Source organism: Anser anser (genome assembly GCF_964211835.1).
Source record: "Anser anser genome assembly, chromosome: 1".
NCBI classification, from domain to species: domain Eukaryota; kingdom Metazoa; phylum Chordata; class Aves; order Anseriformes; family Anatidae; genus Anser; species Anser anser.
Genome location: NC_139720.1, coordinates 31,797,954 through 31,820,621, shown reverse-complemented (window position 1 = coordinate 31,820,621; position 22,668 = coordinate 31,797,954). Strand labels below are relative to the sequence as shown.

At 39.6% G+C, this 22,668-nt stretch overlaps 1 protein-coding gene across 3 annotated transcripts in view; it reads right to left on the bottom strand.

Moving 5' to 3' along the window:
- PDZRN4 (PDZ domain containing ring finger 4) overlaps nucleotides 1-22,668 on the bottom strand; it is a 269,618-nt gene that overhangs the window by 101,039 nt on the left and 145,911 nt on the right. Inside the window, exon 1 of one of the 3 annotated variants that reach the window (XM_083838890.1) lies at nucleotides 2,432-2,785. The exons of the other annotated variants lie outside the window; for them this stretch is intronic. Coding sequence (XP_083695016.1) covers nucleotides 2,432-2,500 — 69 coding nt within the window. The 5' untranslated portion in view covers nucleotides 2,501-2,785. Of the gene's footprint in view, nucleotides 1-2,431; nucleotides 2,786-22,668 lie in introns of those variants that run through there. 3 annotated transcript variants of the gene reach the window in all.

Genomic DNA, 22,668 nt, shown 5'->3' with positions numbered 1-22,668 from the left:
AATCTATCTGATCCATGCATGCTAGTGAGCCACAGCTCATCCTCAGTCAGTTCATGTCCCTGACAGGCTAACTTGTCCCAAGCTCTCCAGAAATCGTGCAGATGAAAGAGCCAAGGCTGTGGTGTAGGAATTACAGGACTGGAGAGTTAAAAAGGGATTTGCAAATCAAGTAGTAATGCCTGCCTTGGCTTAATTGAATTTATCATATTCTACTGCTGCTCCTACCCAGAGCAGCAAATCAGTACTGTACACAGAGCCAGCTATGGTGTGAGATGCTACCTGATCACTGCTGCAACACCTGGTTAAAATCATATCCTTTGGGCTCTGACCTGCATACACTGAAACAAAGATAGCAGTGGGTTTACAGATGAACACAGGATCCGGCAGAGAGCATACTAAGTCATTTCTCCGCTCCCCTTCTGCACCTTATCAGTGACATTTCCCTAACAGCACAAGATGCAGCACCAGGTTCACTGCATTTAACTCCCCAAGGAAACTCACTCAGGTTCTTCTAGGGATTACACTTTATCTGGAAACACCAGAGCAAAAAGTGAAAGCATTAGTTCATTTTGCACCTTGGTTATTTGCATCCACAAACACTCCAACTCAACAGCACAGAGGATAACATAAAGGGAAAAATTTCTCTAGAATACACCCCCCCCTTCCCGCCCCACATTTGGTTTGCTGATCATTTCAATAGCATTTATTACCATGGAGCCTTAATGCAAGGAATGTTTTGAAAATGCATACTCTAACCCAGGAACAGACTCTTTTCTCCTTACACACATGCAGCCATTCAAGAAACGTCTAATCTCCTTCAGAGCACAGCCTGAATTTCTTATTCCCTGGCACAGAAAAGCAGACACCGACCTACTCCACTCTCTCCATTTTACACTTTCAGATCAGTTTGGCAGTCCAGAGCTGGGAGGGGGAAAGGGAGGAGATGGAAACGTGCTGCTGTGCTTTTCCCTGTGCTGCTATAAGAAAACGTGATGATCGGATTATGAGTAACTGTTGAACTAAAGGGAAGTGTTCCACCTAGAGACCATCTTCACGCGCCAGAGCAGTGGGCAGTTACCTGCAAGTGGACATTCTTTTAGGACTGAATATGTCTGCCAGTTCAATGGTAAAAAATGATGCAGAGGTATTGCCCCCAGTAAGTAATTAACAATGTTAATCTTCTTCTTCCTCTCTATGGTGATAAAAAAGAGTCATTTCTGTATTTAATTAATGCAGAGGATCATTTTGGAAACTGGCTAATGAGGCTCTGATCACATTACCATGAAAATGTGCATTAACACTGCAACTGAGAAGGCTGCTTCATGTGTAGAGAATCCACTTTGTAATTAGCCCACTGCAAAATGAATCACGTCAGGAGGAACTCGCAGGGAACCAGTCGGCAATGGGCACTTAGCTGCTGCTGTGCCAATAGACCACCAACGCTGCGAGCTGTTTTCTCCTCCACGCTGCCTGTCAGCAGCAGCGCAGTCCAAAACTGCCAGCGTTCAGCCTCCGTCAACAGCAATGTGTCAGAGCGAGGACAAATTATAGAGAGGAAGGGAGCAGATGCTGAAAGGCACTAAACTTCAGTATGTGAGGCTCTGCTGTGCCAAGGGAAAAACAAACAAAAAGCTGCAAATCAAATGCTGATTCAATAGGATCTGAGCAAAATTGTGGGCTATTATGGTAAGTGCTTGTTTTGTCTTTTCTTGTCTTATTCTGAAGGAGCTGGGAACACGTTAGCAGCGCACTGCTACACTACTGTTCACGCTGCTACGATACTATTCTCCTGCTGCTGAATGAGACGCCAAAATAACTAGATGGGATTAAGATCTTTGTCTAGTAGTAAACAGAAATAGCGCACCGAGGAATGAACAAGAAGCACACCTCACCCATGGAGACCCTGTTGTACTTGGTACCTGTTTAAAGGTAACAAGCATATTCTAGAACCATTTCAATTTTAACTAATCTGAAAATTTAATACACTCCTTGGCCAGCACAGACATGCCATAAAAACTTTGTTCCTTAACTTAGAAATACCTGAGATCACAGACCTAACACTTTCAGAGGCAGCAGTGCAACTTATCTGAAATCAGTCTTATTACCAAAGCTAAGGGCTCCCTTAAAACACCACCGATACGGTTCAGTGAGACTGCTGCTATATGACTGACATCTTGGCAGAAGATGCACAAAAATGTTAAAAGAATCCCACAGGAAGTCATCTGAAGGGGGAGTGGCAAACGAGCAGAAAACAACAGGCACCCAAAATACTAATAATTACCAACCCCCCCAATACAACTTAGCCAGCAAATTTGCAAAGGAAAAAAAAAAAAAAAAAAAAGGCAAACCAAAACAAAAGCATGTCTACTTACTGTCTTTAAATCACACACATTTTTACTCTGGAGATGCTGGTAATATCCTCTGCACTCACCTGTGAAACTTCATAGAGCAGTTTGTAGTGTTCCTCTCTCTTCTGAAAAGTGCACAGATTGCAGCCCATTCTAATAAGCAACACAAGAGCAAAGCCTCTAATTTCCCCAGCACTGAAAGGCAAATGCACTGACAGGGAATCACCCTCCAGACTTGACTACTGTTTTTCATCAGTCACTCCAGCCCAGAAACACAGACACACCACTGAGAGCTGGAAGCACCAGCCAGGGCAGTGTGTAGCAGCATGCTCTTCTTCCCTTTCCCTAACTATCTTACACTCACGTATACACACACAGAGTTTCGACTCAGTTCATGGCAACACTCCCCCTGTCTCTGCATCAGTGCACATGACTACACAGATTCTCACTCATGAATATTAATAGCCTCTCATTGATTATTTATGACAGAACGTGTTAGCGGGGAGGGGTGTCATAGCTGCTGCTGATGACAGATGAATATTCACTAATTAAGAAGCAAATGTACTGTGGTTAAACAAAATTCACTTGTGTCAATACCATCTCTGTTTATTAAGGTTAGAGGGACTAAGGCTCGTGTATTTCACCCACACTTGCCTTAATTTTTACAGCAATCGTGAGACTAATTCATGAATGGGGACTGGAAAGGCACAAGCCAAGTCTTATGTTAGGTCTCCACCTTGTGCAACAGGGATCATCTAATGCATTTAAAATATTTGCAGGCATTTTAAGAAAGTACTTTTGAAACCTGGGCTGATCAGGTTTAAAAAAAAATAAAGCAAAAAAGGAGAGAAAACTAACCCAGATGGCTATACTGCTAATGTCACCTTTGACACAGTCAAATTTAACCAAAATTCCAGCATACTCTTAAAAAGCATGAGTCTGTAACAACTTGTCATAAATATGCAGTATATATGGAAAATGCAGGCATGCAAATTTAGTGCATTTTACATGCATGCATATATTGTACTGTTTATTAAATAAATCTCACATACAAGTTACTTCTGGCATGTAAAACAGATTAATAGTAATTATAGCTCCAATTTCCAAGAAACTTAACAGCTATACCCTCTTGGACTCCGAGATATCAAAGCTTTTATTACAACATGCTATTATATCTAATTTTACTATTTGTAAATTAGATTTTAATGGCTCCGCAATTCTCAGTGTGTATATAAAGGCAAGGATGCATTTAAAATTAAACCTATGTGTTAAATGCTAGGGCCAATGGAAATTACATTTAATTCCAGGCTGACATTAATTCCTATGCTGTATATTATGTCATCTATTAGTAGAGTTCTGCAAAGTAAATAAATAAATAAATAAATAAACAAAACAACAACAACAAAAAACATAACAAACCTGAACAGAAAACTAGAAGTTGCTTTTGTTTCTTCACTCCTTTCTCAGCAACTCTGCTAATCAAGAACTATGTTCTTCTTTCAAAGCATCTTTAATCTGGAGGGGATAGCAGGGGGGATCCATAGCAGAAATAATTACTCAGAAACCAATGAAACCAGTTAGTTGAGATTGACACTGGGCCCTAAAGAGTTGTAATTACTAAGCACTGATGTAGAGCTACTATTTTTATTTTTTTTGGGTCTAGTTTCCTAAAAGTGCTTTGTCAAACATTTAAAATCGATAACAGGAAATGATTCTAATGAGCACTAATTGTTAACAAATTGGCTTTGCATCCAGCAGCACCTCAAACACCACCAACACCAAGTAGCAAGCAGATCAACAATCATGTGCTGCTTATCAGTCCTGCCCCTTGGGATGTAATAATCTGATTTTCTGGGCCTTAATTTTACCTAACAGTCAGAATGAAAGCCAAGCAGAGAAACCTACATGAAAAACTGGACCATTGCTGTGACCTCTGAATAAAAGTAAAGTTTTCTAGACCCTCTATGTAAATTACAGATAGATTGGGACTAAATTTTAATTAAATTTCATCTCCTTTAATAAATGGGCAGAGTCAGGAGGAATCTAATAATGATGATTAACAGAACAAGCTCTTCATGTATCAGCTTCAAGCACAGTTCTGAAATATAACATTAAGATTTACTTTATTTGGTGAAAGAATCCAAGCAGACAAATTTGGTTCTGAACTTTCCCAAAGTCCAAGGGGTTCAAAGCCTAAGTGCAGAGGCATGTTCATCACTGTTAGAAAGAATCAGCCTCTGTTCTTCTCCTCCATACTACCATGATATGCTGCTCATGCTGGGAGGTTTAAACCCATGAAGCAAACATCAGCTCAACCTTTGAAGGTTTCTATATTGTGAGGTGCAGAAGGATTCTCAGATGTGCAAATTCTGAACTTAAGAAAGTCAGATCAAGGAACTAGACAACAGTCGTGCAAGGACAACCATGCCATCTTTCGATGAAAGAGTTCTCTCCAACCACTGACACTACTTCCTCTAACACATACACAGTCTGAAAGCTAAACTACATTCATAAAAAGAGCCATGATTTACCCTGGTATATTTTTGATAGTCCCTTACAATTAGTTCTTTAAAAAAAAGGGTGGGGAGGAAGGATATATTACTTCAGGAAACTGGTTTTACAGATACAAGAAACAAACAAACAAACAAAAGAGATGAAATAAGCAATGGAAAACTGCAGATAATCTTTCAGCAGTTTCCCTTGACAGTCTCTTTTTTCACTGCTCTTCCTCTGGTTCTTTTGTTTCCTTCTCTGAATCTGACATAGGCTTCTCCATTCATTTATCAAGTGCCTGCCCTTTGCCCATACATAGAGTAAAAAGGATCTATGTACTGCTTCTACAGCCACTAATGGGCACAGTCTGCAGGGCTGGATAGATTTATTTGAGAAGGAAAGGTATGTTTCCAGGTTTTTGAGCTCCATCTAAAATATGCTGCTTTGATTTTACATGTGATCAAAATACTAAACCTCATTCAACACAGAATGAAATTCAAGGCAAAACTTGATTTACTAATGACTAAATTGAAATATATGATGTGCTTTTGTCAAGCTGAATTTGATGTTGGGAAAGAAAGCAATCTTCTTCATTCCTTCCTTCTTTCCCTCCTCTTAATCCCCCTCCCACATCAGATTTGTAGCTAAAGGGACCAAGAAGGTACTAAAACATAATCAAGTAATTCTTATTCTACATGTAATTCAAAGATATTTGAATAATTCAATGCTTTTCTTGATTGTGGAGTTCTCCATGTTCATCACCTATAATTTAATGTTACCATAAAGACTAAAATCATAATTTACAGTCAAACCAGGAATGCAATAATGCAAAGGGATGGAGTTCAATTTCAAGAGAGTTACAGCGAAATTTCTGTTAATGTTTTCAAATAAGGTGCCCTTGTTTAGGTCTCCTAATTCATTTTAAGAATCTAGGAGATGACTTACACATTCGGTATATAGTTTCCTCATTGAGGTATAGAAGCATCCAACTGTAAGCAGCCATGCTTGAACGTTTATCATTCCACATGGGAAAAAAATAAAGCAATGACACTACAAATTAAAGGCCATCCACTCCTCAATCTTCTTTATCACATAGCTGAAAGACATATAATGGCCTACAAGTGAAGACAGTGAAGTTGTCAATCCAAACTCAGGGGTGATACCCAATGAGGAAAACATGAAGTTCCAGGTTTTCTTTGCCCTCTCCCAAATGCATGCACTCCTAAATTTACCAAGCCAAGAATTTTTGAATAATCCCCATGAATTCAGCTGACATAATAGATGACAATGCAATTTACAGTATGCAATTTACAGGTTGCATACCTGTAAAACAAGAACATCAAAAGAAAAGGGACTTGGGGAGACCCTTTGCTTTGCACCATGTAGTTTACATTGTCCAAAACAAAGGCCTGACCTCAGCCTGGACAGATCTTGTTGTTCACTGAGACAGTGTTTTCCATAAATCCTCAGCTGCTGGAATCAGGTGATTGTATGCATCAGTCAATTTGTCTATTGGAAAAATAAGGCATTTTCTATCCCTATGATTGCAGAGAAAAACTTTAAAACCTTCTGTAAACATAATCCAAAGACGCCGAATTCACACCCTGGCTAATCCTTATATCTTTTCAAATATCAGTCTAGGGGACTGGCTTTTACATTTCTTGTCATAGGTAAAGTGGCATAAATTAGCATGAAAAAAGTTATCCGAGAATATAAGACTTTAAAATAAGATAACGTATATACACCCAGCAGGCTAAACAAAAGTGCTTGCTACGTGAACTTTCTTTGGGGGAAAGTACCATTCCTTTACCAGGCCTACTGGCCAAACTTCAGACAACCCAGATACCTTACTTCTCTTTCTTTTCTCAAAGTTCCAGCTATGATACACTTTCTGAGGCTTTCACTCAGGGTGGCTTCCTTCTCTTTTCTTAAACTGCTGCCATAATCAAACACAGAAATATTGCAGGACAGTAAATGGTGTCTCTACTGCACCTAAGGCCTTATGAATACATAAACACTTCAAGTAAATGGTGTCAGTTAAATTAATAAAACTGGTCAACATTGGCCCTCAGAGTCTTCTCTAAACTAAGGACTCTGTTAACGAATTTTAAAAGAAACCAGATTTTTACTGCATTAAAAAGTTTCAACACTGTGGAGTGTACAGAATACAGCTACTCATAAATAAACTTAAAATGACTTAAAGGAAATGACAAATTTTTATTCAGGATATCCAAACCTAAAATGCCTGAACAGAGTTATGGAAAAAAAGTCTGATTATAAAGAAATTGGAATATGAAGTCCCACGTCAATGAATATTAAATAATGCACTTAAGGAACATTGTTAAAACATCCAGAGTTAGGGGCTCTAAAGTACTTATTTCTACTCAGAAAATAGACCTGAACTTATGGAGAGTTCCCTTGAAATCTATATTCAGTGTTCAGCCACAGGAAGAAGTCGAGCAGTATATGAGGATCTTTTGGAAACGACTGACAACAGAGCAAAAACTGTCATCATGGAACGGCAATACCTGCATCCGATCACAGCCAGCAGTTCTGGTCTTTCCATCTCCAAATCATTAAATGGAAATGGAAGAGCTATGATGAATAGATGAGAAACACAGATGTAAAATAATTCACTTTCCCTACCACTTTCATCTTAACCTTTATTTTCCCCTCCAATTCTCATATGGAAGATGTTCCTTCTCACATTACGCAAGGAAATAATCAGACAAAACATTTAAAGCAACAAAAGGAAGTTTGCACTTTTTCCAAGTAATTCGAGTGTGGAACTCATTACCAAAACTCATTGGAAGCAAAAAGCAGAAAAGGGTTCAGAAAGCTATGAGACAACTTTACAACAGAGAACTGTCAGCAGTCATCTGCCTGCTTAGGAAGCCTGTAATTCACTGACCCCTGGGAGCTGTGCGACTGCAGTGAGAGAGCTCTCTATGCATCCACCTGCCTGTGTGTTTACTGTTGGCCTCCTCAGAAATCTAATATTGGCAATATGATCCCTTTACTAATTCAGTTCTAAAGCTGCAAATTTACCAGTTCTTGCACAACAAACTAGGATATGTACTAAACCCAAAGTTCCTTAGCTAACGTTAGCAGGTAAAACAGCATATAATCCCAACTGCATTACAAGGCTTTGCTAATAGCTGTGTAACAACTTTGGGCTTTAAACATGTTTATGAAAGTATGATTTATTACTGTCCTCATTGGTTTCAAAGCTTTTCAAGTTACATACACCAAAAAAAAAAAAATTTTTTTTTATTATTATTTTTTCCCCACATCCAAAGATTACATCTGAGCTTTTTAACATCTATGGGAAAGACTGACCATCTAGAACTGAGATACTACACACCAAGTTCAGTTCCACACCAAACAAAGTCAAATATCAATGAAAAACCTCAATGAGAAACTGAGTCCACAGCACAAAACGCTAATTCAAATGCTGAAGCAGCAGGAACTGGTACAGAGGATGGGAGCAGCAGCAAGGACTCCCTGCCTCTGCTCTGTCCTCTGATATCATCATTAGAAAAGCTCTTTCTTTTTACATTCTTACTTATAATATGAGTAACACCCATCTTGCAGGAGCATTAATTCAGTGAACCTTTTAAGATTTTTTCAGAGCTTTTCAAAGAATGTATTATCTAGTGCTGTTACATCCATCCAAGTTCTTCTGCTGAGGCCACCCTCACAGTCTCCAGAAATCAAATGTAATTATAATGTCTTGTGTGGTTTATTGATTTAAAGTTTTAAATAGTAAACTACATAATTATTAGCATGGTGTGCTAATCAGTATCAAAGTATTTCCTTTTAGGTTGCCTTCTAGTTTAACTAGTAGTTGGATTCATCTACAACAGTAGTTTTGTCACATCCACTTATTTCCAAAGTGAAGCACAAATGCTGGGAAGAGTAGCCTGTCATATAAATAATGCATTATCATTATAGAGACATATTTACCAATACAGACACTTCGCTGTTTGCTGGCAAAGCTCATACAATTGACAATCTGGAAGAATGATTCAGGGATATGTTCAATATAATAGATTATTTTGTCTTGCTCAGTATAAATGACCTACTCTGCTCTAGAAAAACACTTCAGGATTGGGGAAGTCTTCATGGCCTTGAATGGATTTTCATAGTATTGAAGTACAAAAGAAGGCCTGTACTGAATCAGGTCATAAAAGCAGCTGCTTCCCCCTTTGCCAAAACATAAAGATGCTGCAATACTACTGTCAGAAGTTCATGTTACTATAGTAAAAAGTAATTTTTCAACATAGAAATGTCCTAAGTCTCTAAAGGAAGAGTAAGGCAGAGCGGAAGTGGTTGTTTTTGTATGCAACTAATTGTGATCTCATCACCCTAAAATCAGTATTAGGTCATGTATGCGACTGAATCTCCAATCTGGCTCCCAACACACACCTGATAGCATGATGCAGGGATGGCACCGTGTGATGGTACAGGAGGAACTGTTCATACTGCTCCGGTGTCTGACAGCTGGCTAGTTTGATTTAAAATTACAATTTGAACAGAAATCAGCTCTGTTTGTTGACAGTCATTAACTGACTGCCATAAAAGCACCATTAATTCTGTTGTAGTCAGCAAATGCTTCGTAATGATCTAAAACTAATGCAGCACCCCCTCCTATGAAGCCCCCACAGCAGCGAAGGTTTACTTTACACACTGTTTGAGCTTTCTAAAGCTTAAAATCACTGCCAACGCACCTGCTTTCTAGAAGATCATTAGGTAAAAATCCCAGTGAAGCCCAATCAACCTGGCTTTAGTTACCTTGCCGTCTGCTCCAGAAGAAAATTAATGTTATTAGATGCGTCTTTCTCTGAAAATTGCTGGTGTTGGGTTACCATGCCAGCTGTCTGGGAGGTGCGTGGGTCTGCTGGACACTGCCCCAGGCATGGCCAGGTCCCAGACCCAAAGCTGGCAACGTGGGGACACTGCAGCAGCTGCTCCACCAGTGTGGGGGCACCGGCCGTGCCAGGCTCCCCCAGCCCCGCTGCACACAGTGCTCCTCGCCCAGGCCATCGTAAAGCAGCAAGGTCAGGGCTGAGCTCAGGTGTAAGGGGGTGGGAAGGGTGGAGAAACTCCTGCTGAGGCACACGGGTGGAAACAAATGCAATCCGATTAACAGTGCTTCTTTTTCTTGTGTTTTGATTTCCTGCAGAACAGAAATTAGCATAGCAAATCCTGCTTTATCTCTGAACAAAATTTCAGATCCTTAATCTGAAATCTGTTCTTTCCTCTTGGAACAAAGAGCAAAGCCATGGAGCTTGTCAGCGTCAGAGGGGAGATTTGTCACAGGTCGGTAGTTTTAGGGGGGTGGGTGCCCGCCCTTGCCTCCCAACAGTGGTGACACCCCTGGCACAGCTGCTGTTCCCCTTCAGCCTCACTGCAGCATCCCGGTACTGCCAGCTGTCTGAGCCCTGGATGGGTGCATTTTTTTGAATATAGCTTCCTAATGACTAAGTCTGCTAGAGGGAAACAGCCAAAGGCCCATGTACGGTCAAGGAAAAGCATTCAGTCACATTACAGTCGAAGAATGGTGCCAATTAAAGTGAACTGCTTAACTAATATTTGGCACAGCAATGATCGGAAACTGTGAACATGAAAATCACTTAAAAGAAAACTTGAGGTGTGAAGCAGGAATTTTAGAGGCTTGGGTCTCATTCACTTTACCAAGATTGAAGCAGCTAAAAAAAACCAATATATTCTGAAGATGACTCCTTGGTGTCCTTCTTCACCACTAAGTATTAATAGATCGAAAAGTAGCAACACAAGTGCAAGTCATCTGGGATGAAAATCCTTTCCAATTAAGTTTTCACACCACGAAAACACTATCTCCCTGAAGTTTTGGACTTCAAAATATGCTCCTGTTGAAATACACACCCGAGCCCTGAGTGTATTTTGGTTGTCAATATCAGTCATAAATAAAGATAAAGCATAGTCTAGAATGGAGAAATACGATGAGAAATAAAACAAAAATCTCCTGCTCAAAGAATCTCTGCTTTATAATTCTCCACTGATGTTCTCCCCAGTCCTAGGGCTGGGAAAAGGAGTCTCCTTACATTTCATTGAATGTATTTACTTACTAGGAAATGCCCACCCTGCTTTGTCCAATAGCACAGTGTGTGCCCTTGGTACCCCTATACATTACCAAAAGAAGACAATGTTCTTTCTTAAAAGTAATAATAAGATTATATCCTTGCAGGATAGATATTTTAGGAGATATTCTTTGGAGTTCTTTATCTCAAAGAGCTCAAGGCCACTTGCACAACTTTTATCAGCAGCTTTAGCAAGCCAGATGATGTATTTATGTTTGTAAGAATTTAATGATGCTCACACACAGACACTTACCTCCCCTGTGCCCCCACACCTATTCATCCACTTGCCCACTCAGACCAAAGCACTCTGCTGTAATATAAAAATGGATAAATCTGATCTCATGTACTCCAAAGACAATTTTAGTGCTACCAAATCATTTAACTTCAAAAGGGAAACAACATGCTTCAGGCCAGGTAGACATCTCCTGTGGCTAAATCTGTCCACATTTCTTGCAGTCCATAAGAAGTCAGTCCCCACATTTTCAACTCTTTGTCTTCAGAAAGGAGAGAAAGATTCTCTCATTTACCACAGGGGAGAAAGTGACATCTGTGAAAAATGAATTTACTTATCACGCTTCAAACTACAAGAGGCATGTATGTGAGCATGTCCACGAGAGGGATAAGCTGCTCATTTCCAAAACTCACTTATGCTTCATTTCTACAGAATTTCGCTTTATACCTTAAAAACAAAACAAAATGACAACAACAAAAACAAAACCACAACAGAAGGATCTTCGAATAGGAGGGGAAATATTTAACCTTCTCAAAGCCATTGCTTATCCTCTTTCTGTGATTGTTCCTGCAGAGATATTAAACAAATCACAGCAATAAATAAATAAATAAATACCCCTCCCCCAAAAAATCAAGCAGGAAAATGGACTAGGGAGGAGGATTGTTTTTTTTCTTTTCTTTTTCTGCAAGACCTTCACATCTAAGCTGAATCTCTTTCATTTCTATCAAGTTCTTGTGCAGGACACTAGGATTATATGTATTAACCTAATTTGGTGATAAGAAAATCCTTACTATAAATCCTTCCATGTGGGACAAATCTGTCAAGATCTTGATTATCAAAACAAATGAACAGACAGTAAAATGTGACATATACAGCATATACTTTACATGATAAATTAGCCCTCGCAAAACTGACAGACACACTGTATCTGGATGTTCAGGTTGCTATGGCAAACAATGCTTTTTCTCCACCAGCTACTGAACCACAAGTTTCTGAAAGAGTGATTGAATTTTAGTACATGACAACAAATTTACTGTGGTTAAACACTACCTGCATATAGCAGTCATATTTCTGTAGTCTTCTTCAAAAGTTAATGCCTCAACGGTGACCTCACTGTGTCACTGGAGTGACTAGCCAGAAGCTGTAAAGTTGTTTTCTTTCCCTTCGGTAGAAGCTTTTAGGGATTTATGGTAATGTTTTAGGGATTCAAATAGTGATGGTCAAATAAATTAGGAAACATAATTTATCATGCACTGAGCAACAACAGTGTCATCTCAGGGAAACCAAGAGAGAGTCTTTCTATCTTAAGATAGAAATGTGAACTACAAATTCAGGTATATTACCCAAAAGTTTGGATGTTACTCATTCCTCAGATCTAGGTTATCTTGTAAGAAAAAAGGTGGGTTTTTGTTGTTGTTGTCCTTGCTGTTTTTGTTGTTGTTTTTAAAGAAACAACAACAAAAAGTTGTTTTTAAAGTGGGAATTCAAATTCCTACTTTCTGTTTGAAAAAAAAAATTATGAAAAAGTCAATTTCAGCATACTTTGCATCTAGGATGGCGTTTGGAACAGTTAATTCAGGAAACTTAAGTGATACATTCAAAGAAATGAAGAAAACCTGAAAGAAAATTTAGTAAAGCATCCTTAAGAGCTATTTTTCTCAACAAGTCATAAGCAAGCACTCAAGAGCTCTCCTGCACAAGACTAAAGCACCAAGAGAGACTATAAGGTGTCAGTACATTCCTGATGTAAGGCATTCAGAACCTAAATCAGGATGGGCTCACATTTGCTGTAAGAAATTACACAAGTCTCATACGGTAATCCTGACAACTTTGCTGATTACTTCTCCTGGAAACCTGTCAGAAATTCAAATTAAATTAGCCTCTCTCGGCTGTCTTAGCAAAATTCATAAACATGCCTGTGTTCTAGTTGAACTCAAAGGAAAAGGGGATACCAGCTAACCACAAACTCTCATTTAGCTGTTAATTTCTCTGATTACAGGGTGTCTTCTTCCTTTTACGTTATGAAAGACATGCATATTGATCACAAGACAGCAGGGTGCAGGCACAGCTATGACCACCTCATACCCACCGTGAGAAATGATCAGGTATCTGTACGTCTAGTTAGGAATGCAGAAGGATGCTTTTGCCATCTTTCTGCTTCCTAATGTAGTTCATCATATAAACACTTCACAAAAGGTCACAATCCAACTGATAAAATTAATCATTTAGGTGCTTTTCTGAACACATGCTACCCTAATGCCAAGTTAAGTGATAAAATAAAGACAGGAAGAAAAGATCTTGAAAAACTGTCATCATCAGCAACTTTGTCTAAGCTCTGTCTGCACTAATGTTAGAGAAAATTTATATAAAGGTCTATTTCTATTTGAAAATATTTTTATTACTTTAGGCACAAGCAGAACAGCAAACAGTTCTGAGCAAGCAAAACAAATTTCTTTTAACTATTAAATCTTAGCTTCTATAAAAAATATTCTATGTACTTTTCAGTAAACTATTTACATCACAACAAAACTCAAGTTTCATACAACATTTTTCATACAACGGTATCAAAGTACTTTACAAAGCCAGGTAATTTTATCATCATTTTACAGATGTGTGAATAATGCAGAAATCTAGCAGTGTGTAATATTAAAATACTACAAATAATTGTCAAAATTTAGTACAACTGTACAAAGCACCAAGAAGATTAATGTGAGGGGGGCTACCCAGCACCAAGCAGGGTGACAGTGTAGCCATAGCACAGGGGAGGATGGAACGTAGGGAATTTCAGCAACTGTTTGGGATGACAAAACAATTTCAAGATCTCTTTGTATGCCTTGCAAAGAAATAAAAACAGTATGACATTAAACACTATTTTGAACAAACAAACAAAATCTTTGCAGGTGGTTCTTATAATAATCCACACGGAATACACACAAAAATGGCAGTAACTTCCTGCTAGCAACATAAACCTATGCAGTTTTATCTCGTTTTCTCCTCTCCTTCCCTTACTGTATAGTGAAATTTCACTTTTGCATATGCTGCTCCTTATTATCTTGTATCCTATCCAGCTTAAATTCTGTGCCCCTTCGTAACTTTGCATTTGTTTCCCCTTTCGTACATTCACTACATGAATTTCGTCCATTCACCATGCCCTTTTGTCTTGCTCCTTCCCAGGTCTTCTCTGCCTGATTTCCCTTCATTAGTTTCAAAATTTTCCATCTTACACATCCTCCAAGGAGGTGAACTATAAAATAAATCCCCTTGCTGGGCAGGAGGCCACAGAGGAGACATGCTAAGAGCGCTCCTTGGGACAGTCCCAGCTCAGGATCTAATGCAAGCAACAGCTGCACACCCACTCTCCTGCACACAGCAAACCAAACCAGGATGCCTGGGTTGCAGGTTTAAATCATTTTTATTTTATTTTATTTTATTTTATTTTTGTCTTTCACCCCGCTTCAGAAGTCAGCCTGATCAATGCTATTTCACACTCTCCAGCGCAAGCTTTACTGGTCTAACCCCTGACTAAAAATAGATTCATCAAAGCAGCACCAGGGGAGGCAATATTTATCCCCTGCAACACACAGGGAATGTCACGTTACAACTTCCTCTTTGCTTTGCTCTCCTATTAAGAGAAGGGGGGGAAGGAGGAGAGAAAAGGAGGACTCATAGGGCTGAAATGAGCGCCAGCACTGGAAACTGATGTTGTGTATTTATCCACCCGCATTAAGTATGGAAGAGGCAGTCACAGTTCGTGCTCCCTCAGCGCTCTTGCAAATTCCCATCCTTTCCATCTTTCAGTGGGTGACAGAAAATAGCAGTTACTGACAAATGCTGGGGGAAAGCACAAGACCTAACCAATAAATAATAAATGCATCCATATCTCTAGAATGCCTTCCTTCAAGTCCACACAAAGTAAATATGAGAATCCCCATAGGAAGTAATGGAAGCTGCCAATTCCATTCATAAAGGTGAATAAGTGACTTTTACTTCTTCCCTGCATTTAATTTCTTTACAAATCTATGAACTTAGAACACAGCAGAATATATTCATTTGCACACACAAGGCAGCCTTTCCCTTGCCAAGCACCCCAGTGCTACGGGAGGTAAATGGAGAAGCTGTGGGGAGTGTTTCCCTTGCAGGAGGTCCCTAACAGCCCTGCACAGAAAGAAGAAAGGCTGTCTTTGTTGTTTGGTCACACCAGAGAAGATTACTTCCTATACAAAACTCAAGGATCGCTACATGGACGTGGTATGAAAAGTTACTTGTGCCACTTCAAGCACCTACTTGTTTCCTCTCCAGCCATCGGCTCCTATTCCTTCCTCTTAGCTTTTTACCATGATGTACTTTTCCCAAGGACAGTTTCACACTTCTCTTCAATGGTGGGTCCACTGCTAATTCCTTTGGTGCCTTCTCCACATCATACAGATTGTTTTTCTATATGGAACCAAAAAATCCCCCTGAAAGGTTGAGCCACATCACAGCTTGACTGTCATCAGTCCTGTCTGCTATTGACTGAATACTGACCTTTTGAGTAGTTTTGCTGAGATCACTTTTTAAAAAACAAACAAACAAACAAAAAAACACCATTACCATTCAAGGTGGGCATCTTCACCACTAGAGACTCTAACATTCAAACCTCATCTGCCACTCTCTCCTATCATTGCTTCTGCTCCCACAGCCCTTTCTTTACATGTCCAACTTAATTCTTCCACTTGCACCTCTTTGCTGCTATTGATGAAGCTCTATAATTTTAGGATAATTGTTCTATTTCCTCTATACCAAACTTCCTCTGGTAACTCATTCATACATATCTTTAATGTCCATTTCTTTCAGGGACTTCTATATCAGATCTCTCACAATGAAATCTCTACTCCTCCTCTGCCTCAGCTGAGTTCTGGATTTCTCCATAGCTGGGCTGTGACATCTTCAGATGAAGATGCAACCTCTGTTATCTTCTTCTGAACACGCTATGTTGAAAAACACCAAAAAGAAAAGGTTTCTTCACCCACTTTCAGACAAAACTATCCCTGGAACTGATTTTTGCACACCTGATATATGAATCCAAAACTTGCAGTGCAAATGGATGAATGAAATACACCCTGTTTCAGAGACAACACTAACACAACTCTGACACAGGAATTAGGACTTGTGTTTCTGCTGATTTGAACAACTGAAAACCCATAATGCAGAAATCACAGAATGTCCCTGGGGTTGTTTAAGGAAAGGTTGGACCTGGCTTTTCGGGACATGGTTTAGTGGGTGACGGTGGTAGGGGGATGGTTGGAAAACATGATCTTGGAGGGCTTTTCCAACCTTAATGATTCTGTGATTCTATGACTGAGTGTAATCAGATGTGCTTTTTTTAACAGTTTTTAAAACTGTTAAAGCAAATGCTTACCTCAGGAAACCACAGCAGAGCATTATATGATGAAGATCTTGAGGTCACCACCCTGAAAACTCTCAGTTTGACCTCTTGGTATGAAAGAAGAATGATCACATTGCCTTTCCATTTCCTATGCTAATACATAAGATATCACCTCACCTGACTACTACGTTTGCAGAGTGGGACACATATTTCCTTTCATGATGCATGTACTCTTCACAGAAAAACGTAAAAACTTATTCAACACATCCCCAGAACAAACCAGAAGTCTGTATTCAAAGCTTCAGCCCATGGCACTGTGTGTGTCCGCCCTGCACCATGTGCTAATTGAACCCAAAATGTGTTGAAAGAGCCAGCTGGAAAACAGCCACCTTATCTTTGTGCTTCAAAATCATTTTTAAAAGAAAAAGTAAACTCCTGTAGCAAATTATGAGGATAAGCATCTTTCAAATACTGTTTGTAGAGTGATAAGAATTACCTTTTCTTCATTTCTGTGATACCCCGACCAGCAAGGACTCCCTCCCTCTCCTGAAGCCTCAATTTAACATGTTTTTTATTTTTAGTATTATTTTCTAGAGATATTATATTCATGCATTTTGTTTTCAAAACAGATAAACATTGCCTAAGTAATTACTAAATACAGCTCTCCGTGCGTAGCCAAATGGGGGCTCAATTTTGAAAACTTGCACTATTAATAAGTGACACACTGCAGTAAACTAATTGTATGTAAAGTCAACGGGTGCATGTTTAAGAATTTTAATTACTGTTCCACGATTGCTTTATATTCAATACATAACATGCAGGTAACACAGCCTTTATGATGATAAGCGGTTTAATTAGAAAGCCAAGATAAGAAAAAAATGCCTTTAAGTTACTGAATTTGCTCATGCTGGCCATGCGATAACTTGAGCACGTAGTTTCTCTCGGTATTTTAAGATGTGAAATGCTAATTCTACCTAAACCTTTGTTTCCTCATATTGTAATAACTGCTTTATAAGCTTTTCTCTCTCACGTGTGTCCACTGCACAGGTTAATTAGATGGCAAACCTCAGCCTCTCCTCAACTTTTGAGCCAACCATCGGAAGAAGCCAGCAGCGCCCCGCGCTCGTGACAGCCACAAGCATCCCCGCAAGCCGAGGCGACCGTGGGCTGCGCTGCCAGTGGCACGCGTACCCCCTCAACAAACTGTCTCGGAGGATGGCCATTGATTTCCTAGTTATTATGAACATGAAATTATTGAATGACAGATGATAGAGTGTTAGGTCCTACAAGTATTTTCCCAAATGGGTTATCTAGCCGGGGTTGCCGTGGCAACGAGGCTGTTTGACAGCGCTTATGACAAAGAAGCCTTTGCTCGGAATTCAGCTACAAAATCGCTCCTCGCTTCCTACCACATGCCTGTGGAAAGCGGAGGAAGCTGCAAGGCGAAGGGCTGGGCGCTCCAGAGCAGGTGCCAGCAGCTCTGCAGGACAGTGCCCTGCCCCAGATCGTGTTGATCCCCATAAGATAAATCTATAGGTCTGGCAGTGTGAATCCTCGGGTAACTCAAGGTCTGCATCAGGACGCACCGCTGATTAAGCTGAGGAGGAACCCCTCTCCCAAATCAGCCATCGCTTTGCACTGCTAAAGGTTGGGTCACTTCTTGCTCACGTGCCACTTCTGTTGTAGGGACATGGCGAACTTCTCATCTCTCTCTCTTTTTTTTTTTTTAACACAACAAATTAGGTTTTTCTATCAAATGCTTTTTTTTTTCTATCTTCATTCAGGGCCAGCTTCATAGTCCAAGGCATGGCTACGCCTCCCTCCCTCTTACCCCACAGCATCCCCCCTGCCCCTGCCCCACAGCATCCCCCATGCCTGGGGGACAATCCGTGAGCAATGCTCCCTGGGTGCAGAACTGCAACTCCACATCAAAACCACATGGCAGGGATGTTGCTAAGGCTCAGATCAAACAAAAAGCAAAGCACAGGAAAGAGTTACACCTCTGGCATACCTGCTTAAGCTTTCTTTCATTTACAGTTCTTCACCTTCAAGTCATGATTTTTGCTTTTTGTAAGCCCTCTTTCTGCTGGAAGGACACAGCTTGAATAGCCTACAATAAAATTCCCCTACTGACCTTTTCCAAGCACTGTCACGTTTGTCCAACTGCTCTGATCATTCTAGAAAACATCTCTTTTTTGAGTTTCTGACTGCCAAGGAAAGCTGCTTCTATCAGAAATAGAATTATAAGTGAATCCAGGGGTAATGAGAGGTTCTTTCACTTTAACCAACTCACCCATGGTTTAATTCACTGGTCAGGTTTTCAGAAACTTAATTACAAGAGAAGCATTTACTAGGAAGAACAGACTGAGAAGCTCTGCAGTGAGCTACCACAAAGCTGTAGCTATTTCACCTGGGTTTTGGTGCCCAGGCTGGTAACTGCTCTGCACCACACACCCGCGCCGCCTCTCACACAAATACGTGGGTGGGAAGAAGGTTACTGAAATGTAACTGTGTTTTTGACAGGCATCCAGTTATCACAACTGAAAGCAGAAAACTATACCTAGGAAAGCTAAAGAAGGCCCCATTATTAAAATAGAAGTTTAAAAGCATGCCAAATATTCCCTGATATTCTTTAACAAGTGAGACTTTTTTTCCTCCACTCTCCAATAAAAATCTATCCTTAAATACAGGTTTTATTTTGAGATGGAAAAGGACATCAAATAAAGCTTTTTAAAACAAGTGGTACTAATGAGGGCAAGTAATGACCAGATCCTCAGGAGAGATTGAGGACTAAGAATGGAGTGAGAAAACTGAGATAAATTTCTGGGATGAAGCTTAAATGCTCAGTCTGTGCCAAGAATCTTGTTTCTGGCCAGAAATATTTTAGGTCTTAACATATTTTTAAGTTCATTAAAAAATATATTCCTGGTACAGCCACATCTGCTCCTAACAGCACTTTTATTGGACAGCTTCAATTACAGCTAGCTCTCAATGAGCCTCATCTAGGCTGTACCACATGAAGCAACAAACCAGGCACTGAAAGCACATGGAGAGCTGCAGCTTCGTGCTGCCACCAGCCCCCACTGTCATATTTCCTCTTCTCTCATCCCCTCCTTCTAGCATAAGCAAAAGCTGTAAATGTTTTAGGGCTGTGTGATAGTCCCTGAGAAAAACAGGGAGCATATGTAGTGTATTTTCACATGGAAAAAAAAAATGGAGATCCTAATTTCTAAAGTGTGCCTTCTGTCCAAAGTATACCCTTGACGCTAACTCGGCTGTGATGCAAATCACTTTACACAGATTACTCAGCCATAGACGATACCAAGGTATCGTCAGAAGGGTATTAGTCAACAGTTTCTCATGAAGTCCAATTACATGTTTTCTATATAATTCCCTGACTACCCACTAAAATTTTGCTGATATTAGCCCATCCAAAAGGCTTTTCAGGGACCAAGAGCACAGATAATATCCATTACAAAACCATTCTATGGTTTCTGTCAAATCTAAGTTAAATGCACAATAGGGACTGGAAAGCTGCTACAAAACTGCAGATTCAGGATATATGTGAAACAAAGACACTGTGTCAATACACTCTTCTTTTTACACTGAGACAAATTCAAATATGTGAAGATCAAGCTGAAAAGGATGTATCTAATGGTATAATATCACATAACCTCCAAGTACTACTGCAACAGAACTGTGAGTACCTGTCTGGCCCACAGACATCATTGATATCACCTACCTTTTCTCAAATTTCTCATGCAAGTACAAATCCAGTATCAAATCTATGGATTTTTTTAATTGAGAGGAAAGGTGACGATTTTTGTAGGGGCAAAATCTTCCCCATTTCTCTCTCTTCCAAACCAAATTTTCAAGACATGTACCTTCTGAAGGTATTTAAATGGCTTGATGGTTGAAGAGACAGGTAATGGCTACAAAGCCCTTCACCTGTAGGTCACAGGTTTGAATTCAACCCCAGTTGGTCATGACCAAACCCTATTATGATGAGACAGCTGTTCAATGGCCTATGTGAAACAAGCTGGTAGTCTCAGTCTGGTTCCTACTGGGCAGGTGTTTGCATCATTAAAATCACACCACCTCAGTAATCTTGCTGGCAGTATCAGCAAAGAGGCCAAGGACAAAGCAGACACACGGTCTGGTTTCTTTCTCCTGACTGAGAATCAAAAGATCTTTGCCTGCTTTAGGACTGATGTAGAGTGATGAGTAGCAGCGGGAAACACAAGCTATCACTGGCTTTACTGAACATGCTCTAGAGACAAAATAAGACCTCTCCACATTACCATAAACACTTCCACCAACTATTCCTTAAATCTTTTTTTTTTTTTTAAGAACTTCTTATTTCATATGAATTCTCATATTGTGACAAAAAAAAATATGAAAGACTTCAAGGTGGAAGCAAGGCTCCACAGAGTTGACAAGACCAAAATTTGGTGGGGGGAGCTTTGTTTTGTTTCTTCATACTGTCCTTATACACTGTTACTTAAAAGAAACCACTCAAACTGTGGATAAAGAAGATAGAAAATGTTTGGAAAAGAAGAGCAAAATCTGTGAAGACTGAATATAAACAAATTTCATATTTGTGGTATCTCCAGGGAAACAGACATTACTTTATTGACTACTTTTATTGCTATAAAAATTGTCTAAGATAATACAACAAAAAGTTAATAAAATGAAACAACCTAACTACTAGCCCTAACCACAGTCACTGTTGGCACATCACAGTCATTGTCCTAGAGAGCAGGGGATCAACTCCAGTATTTTTAGCTAAGAATAAACAGAACTGCAACAAGCTGCTCAGCAGGGTATTGACTGACAACAAAAAAACCCTTCCAAATATTTATAAACTCTGTGATATTTGCCCTTTGGGTTCATGTAGCAGGGATTATGCTGTTCATGTCTTGATGAGCACTTCTGGGTCCAGCCATTCACGGGCCAAAGCAAGCATGAACCAGAGTTCTGGAGTTAATACATCACTGGAGCTGGCTTGCAGAGACACACTAACTAGCCCTGCTTGATGAACTTTTTAGGAGTAACAGTTTGAAGAACGTCAAAGAAAATAATAGAAAATAGAAAAATAGTAAATAGAAAATAGAGTCGTAGTACAGTACAATACTGTATAAACACACTTGATAACACTAGTCAAACTTATTTTGCTATGGGCAATCTCGGTAAGCTTGGAAAACAAAAAGAATACATTTGCTCACCAGGCAGATTTTTCTTATAACACAAATAGCAAATTCAATCTGCTGTTAACAAAAAATTACTCTGTTCTAAAAGCAATTAAGTAGGGCATTTTCCCCCTAGCTTGACTTGTCAATCCTATTAGACCAAATTCTAATTAAGGGTGGAAAAGTGGCTATTTTATATGCCAAATGAAAATAATTTAGTGCAAGTTAATGAGTACTGGCTTACAACTGATTAGTCACTTTGATTCTGGCTTGTTACAGTGGTAGAAATTACCTTCAAAAGATACAGTAGGATCAGCAGTCATTTTCACACATTTGATAAACAAACAGAATTTGCCTTTGCGACCAAATTAGGCGTGAAAATATCTGAAAACAGGAACAAAATAGGAACACCTTACAGGTAGCTTGGAAAATAGAACCTCCTCTAAATAATAATAATACCTAAACTATTAAGACTTGGCCACCTTCTCTCCACATCATGTTTGCAAGAAGTAGACTCTGACCAAGCAATGACAAATGTTTCTCACAAAAACTGTTATGCACATGAGCAATGTGCATAACACACCATAACTTTCACCATGCTGCAGTGTTGCACAAAAGTGCTGCCATGCAGATTTTCAAAATGAAATTTATACCTGTCATCAGGCATGTTTTTGAACCTCAACTCGTTACCACATGCAATGGCAAATGCAGCACAACACCACCAAATTCTACCACTCCCATGCAAGCAGTAAGGAGCCACCCAGGTGGTTCAGGAGGCACCCCAATGCAGTTTGCATTTAGTACACCAGAACAGTGCAGTGCACATGGCAAAAATACCTTAAAATATGTCAGCTACGTAAGTTTTTTTTGTACATTCTAGGTAATCATACAAATGTGTAGGTGTTTGCATTGCTCAGTA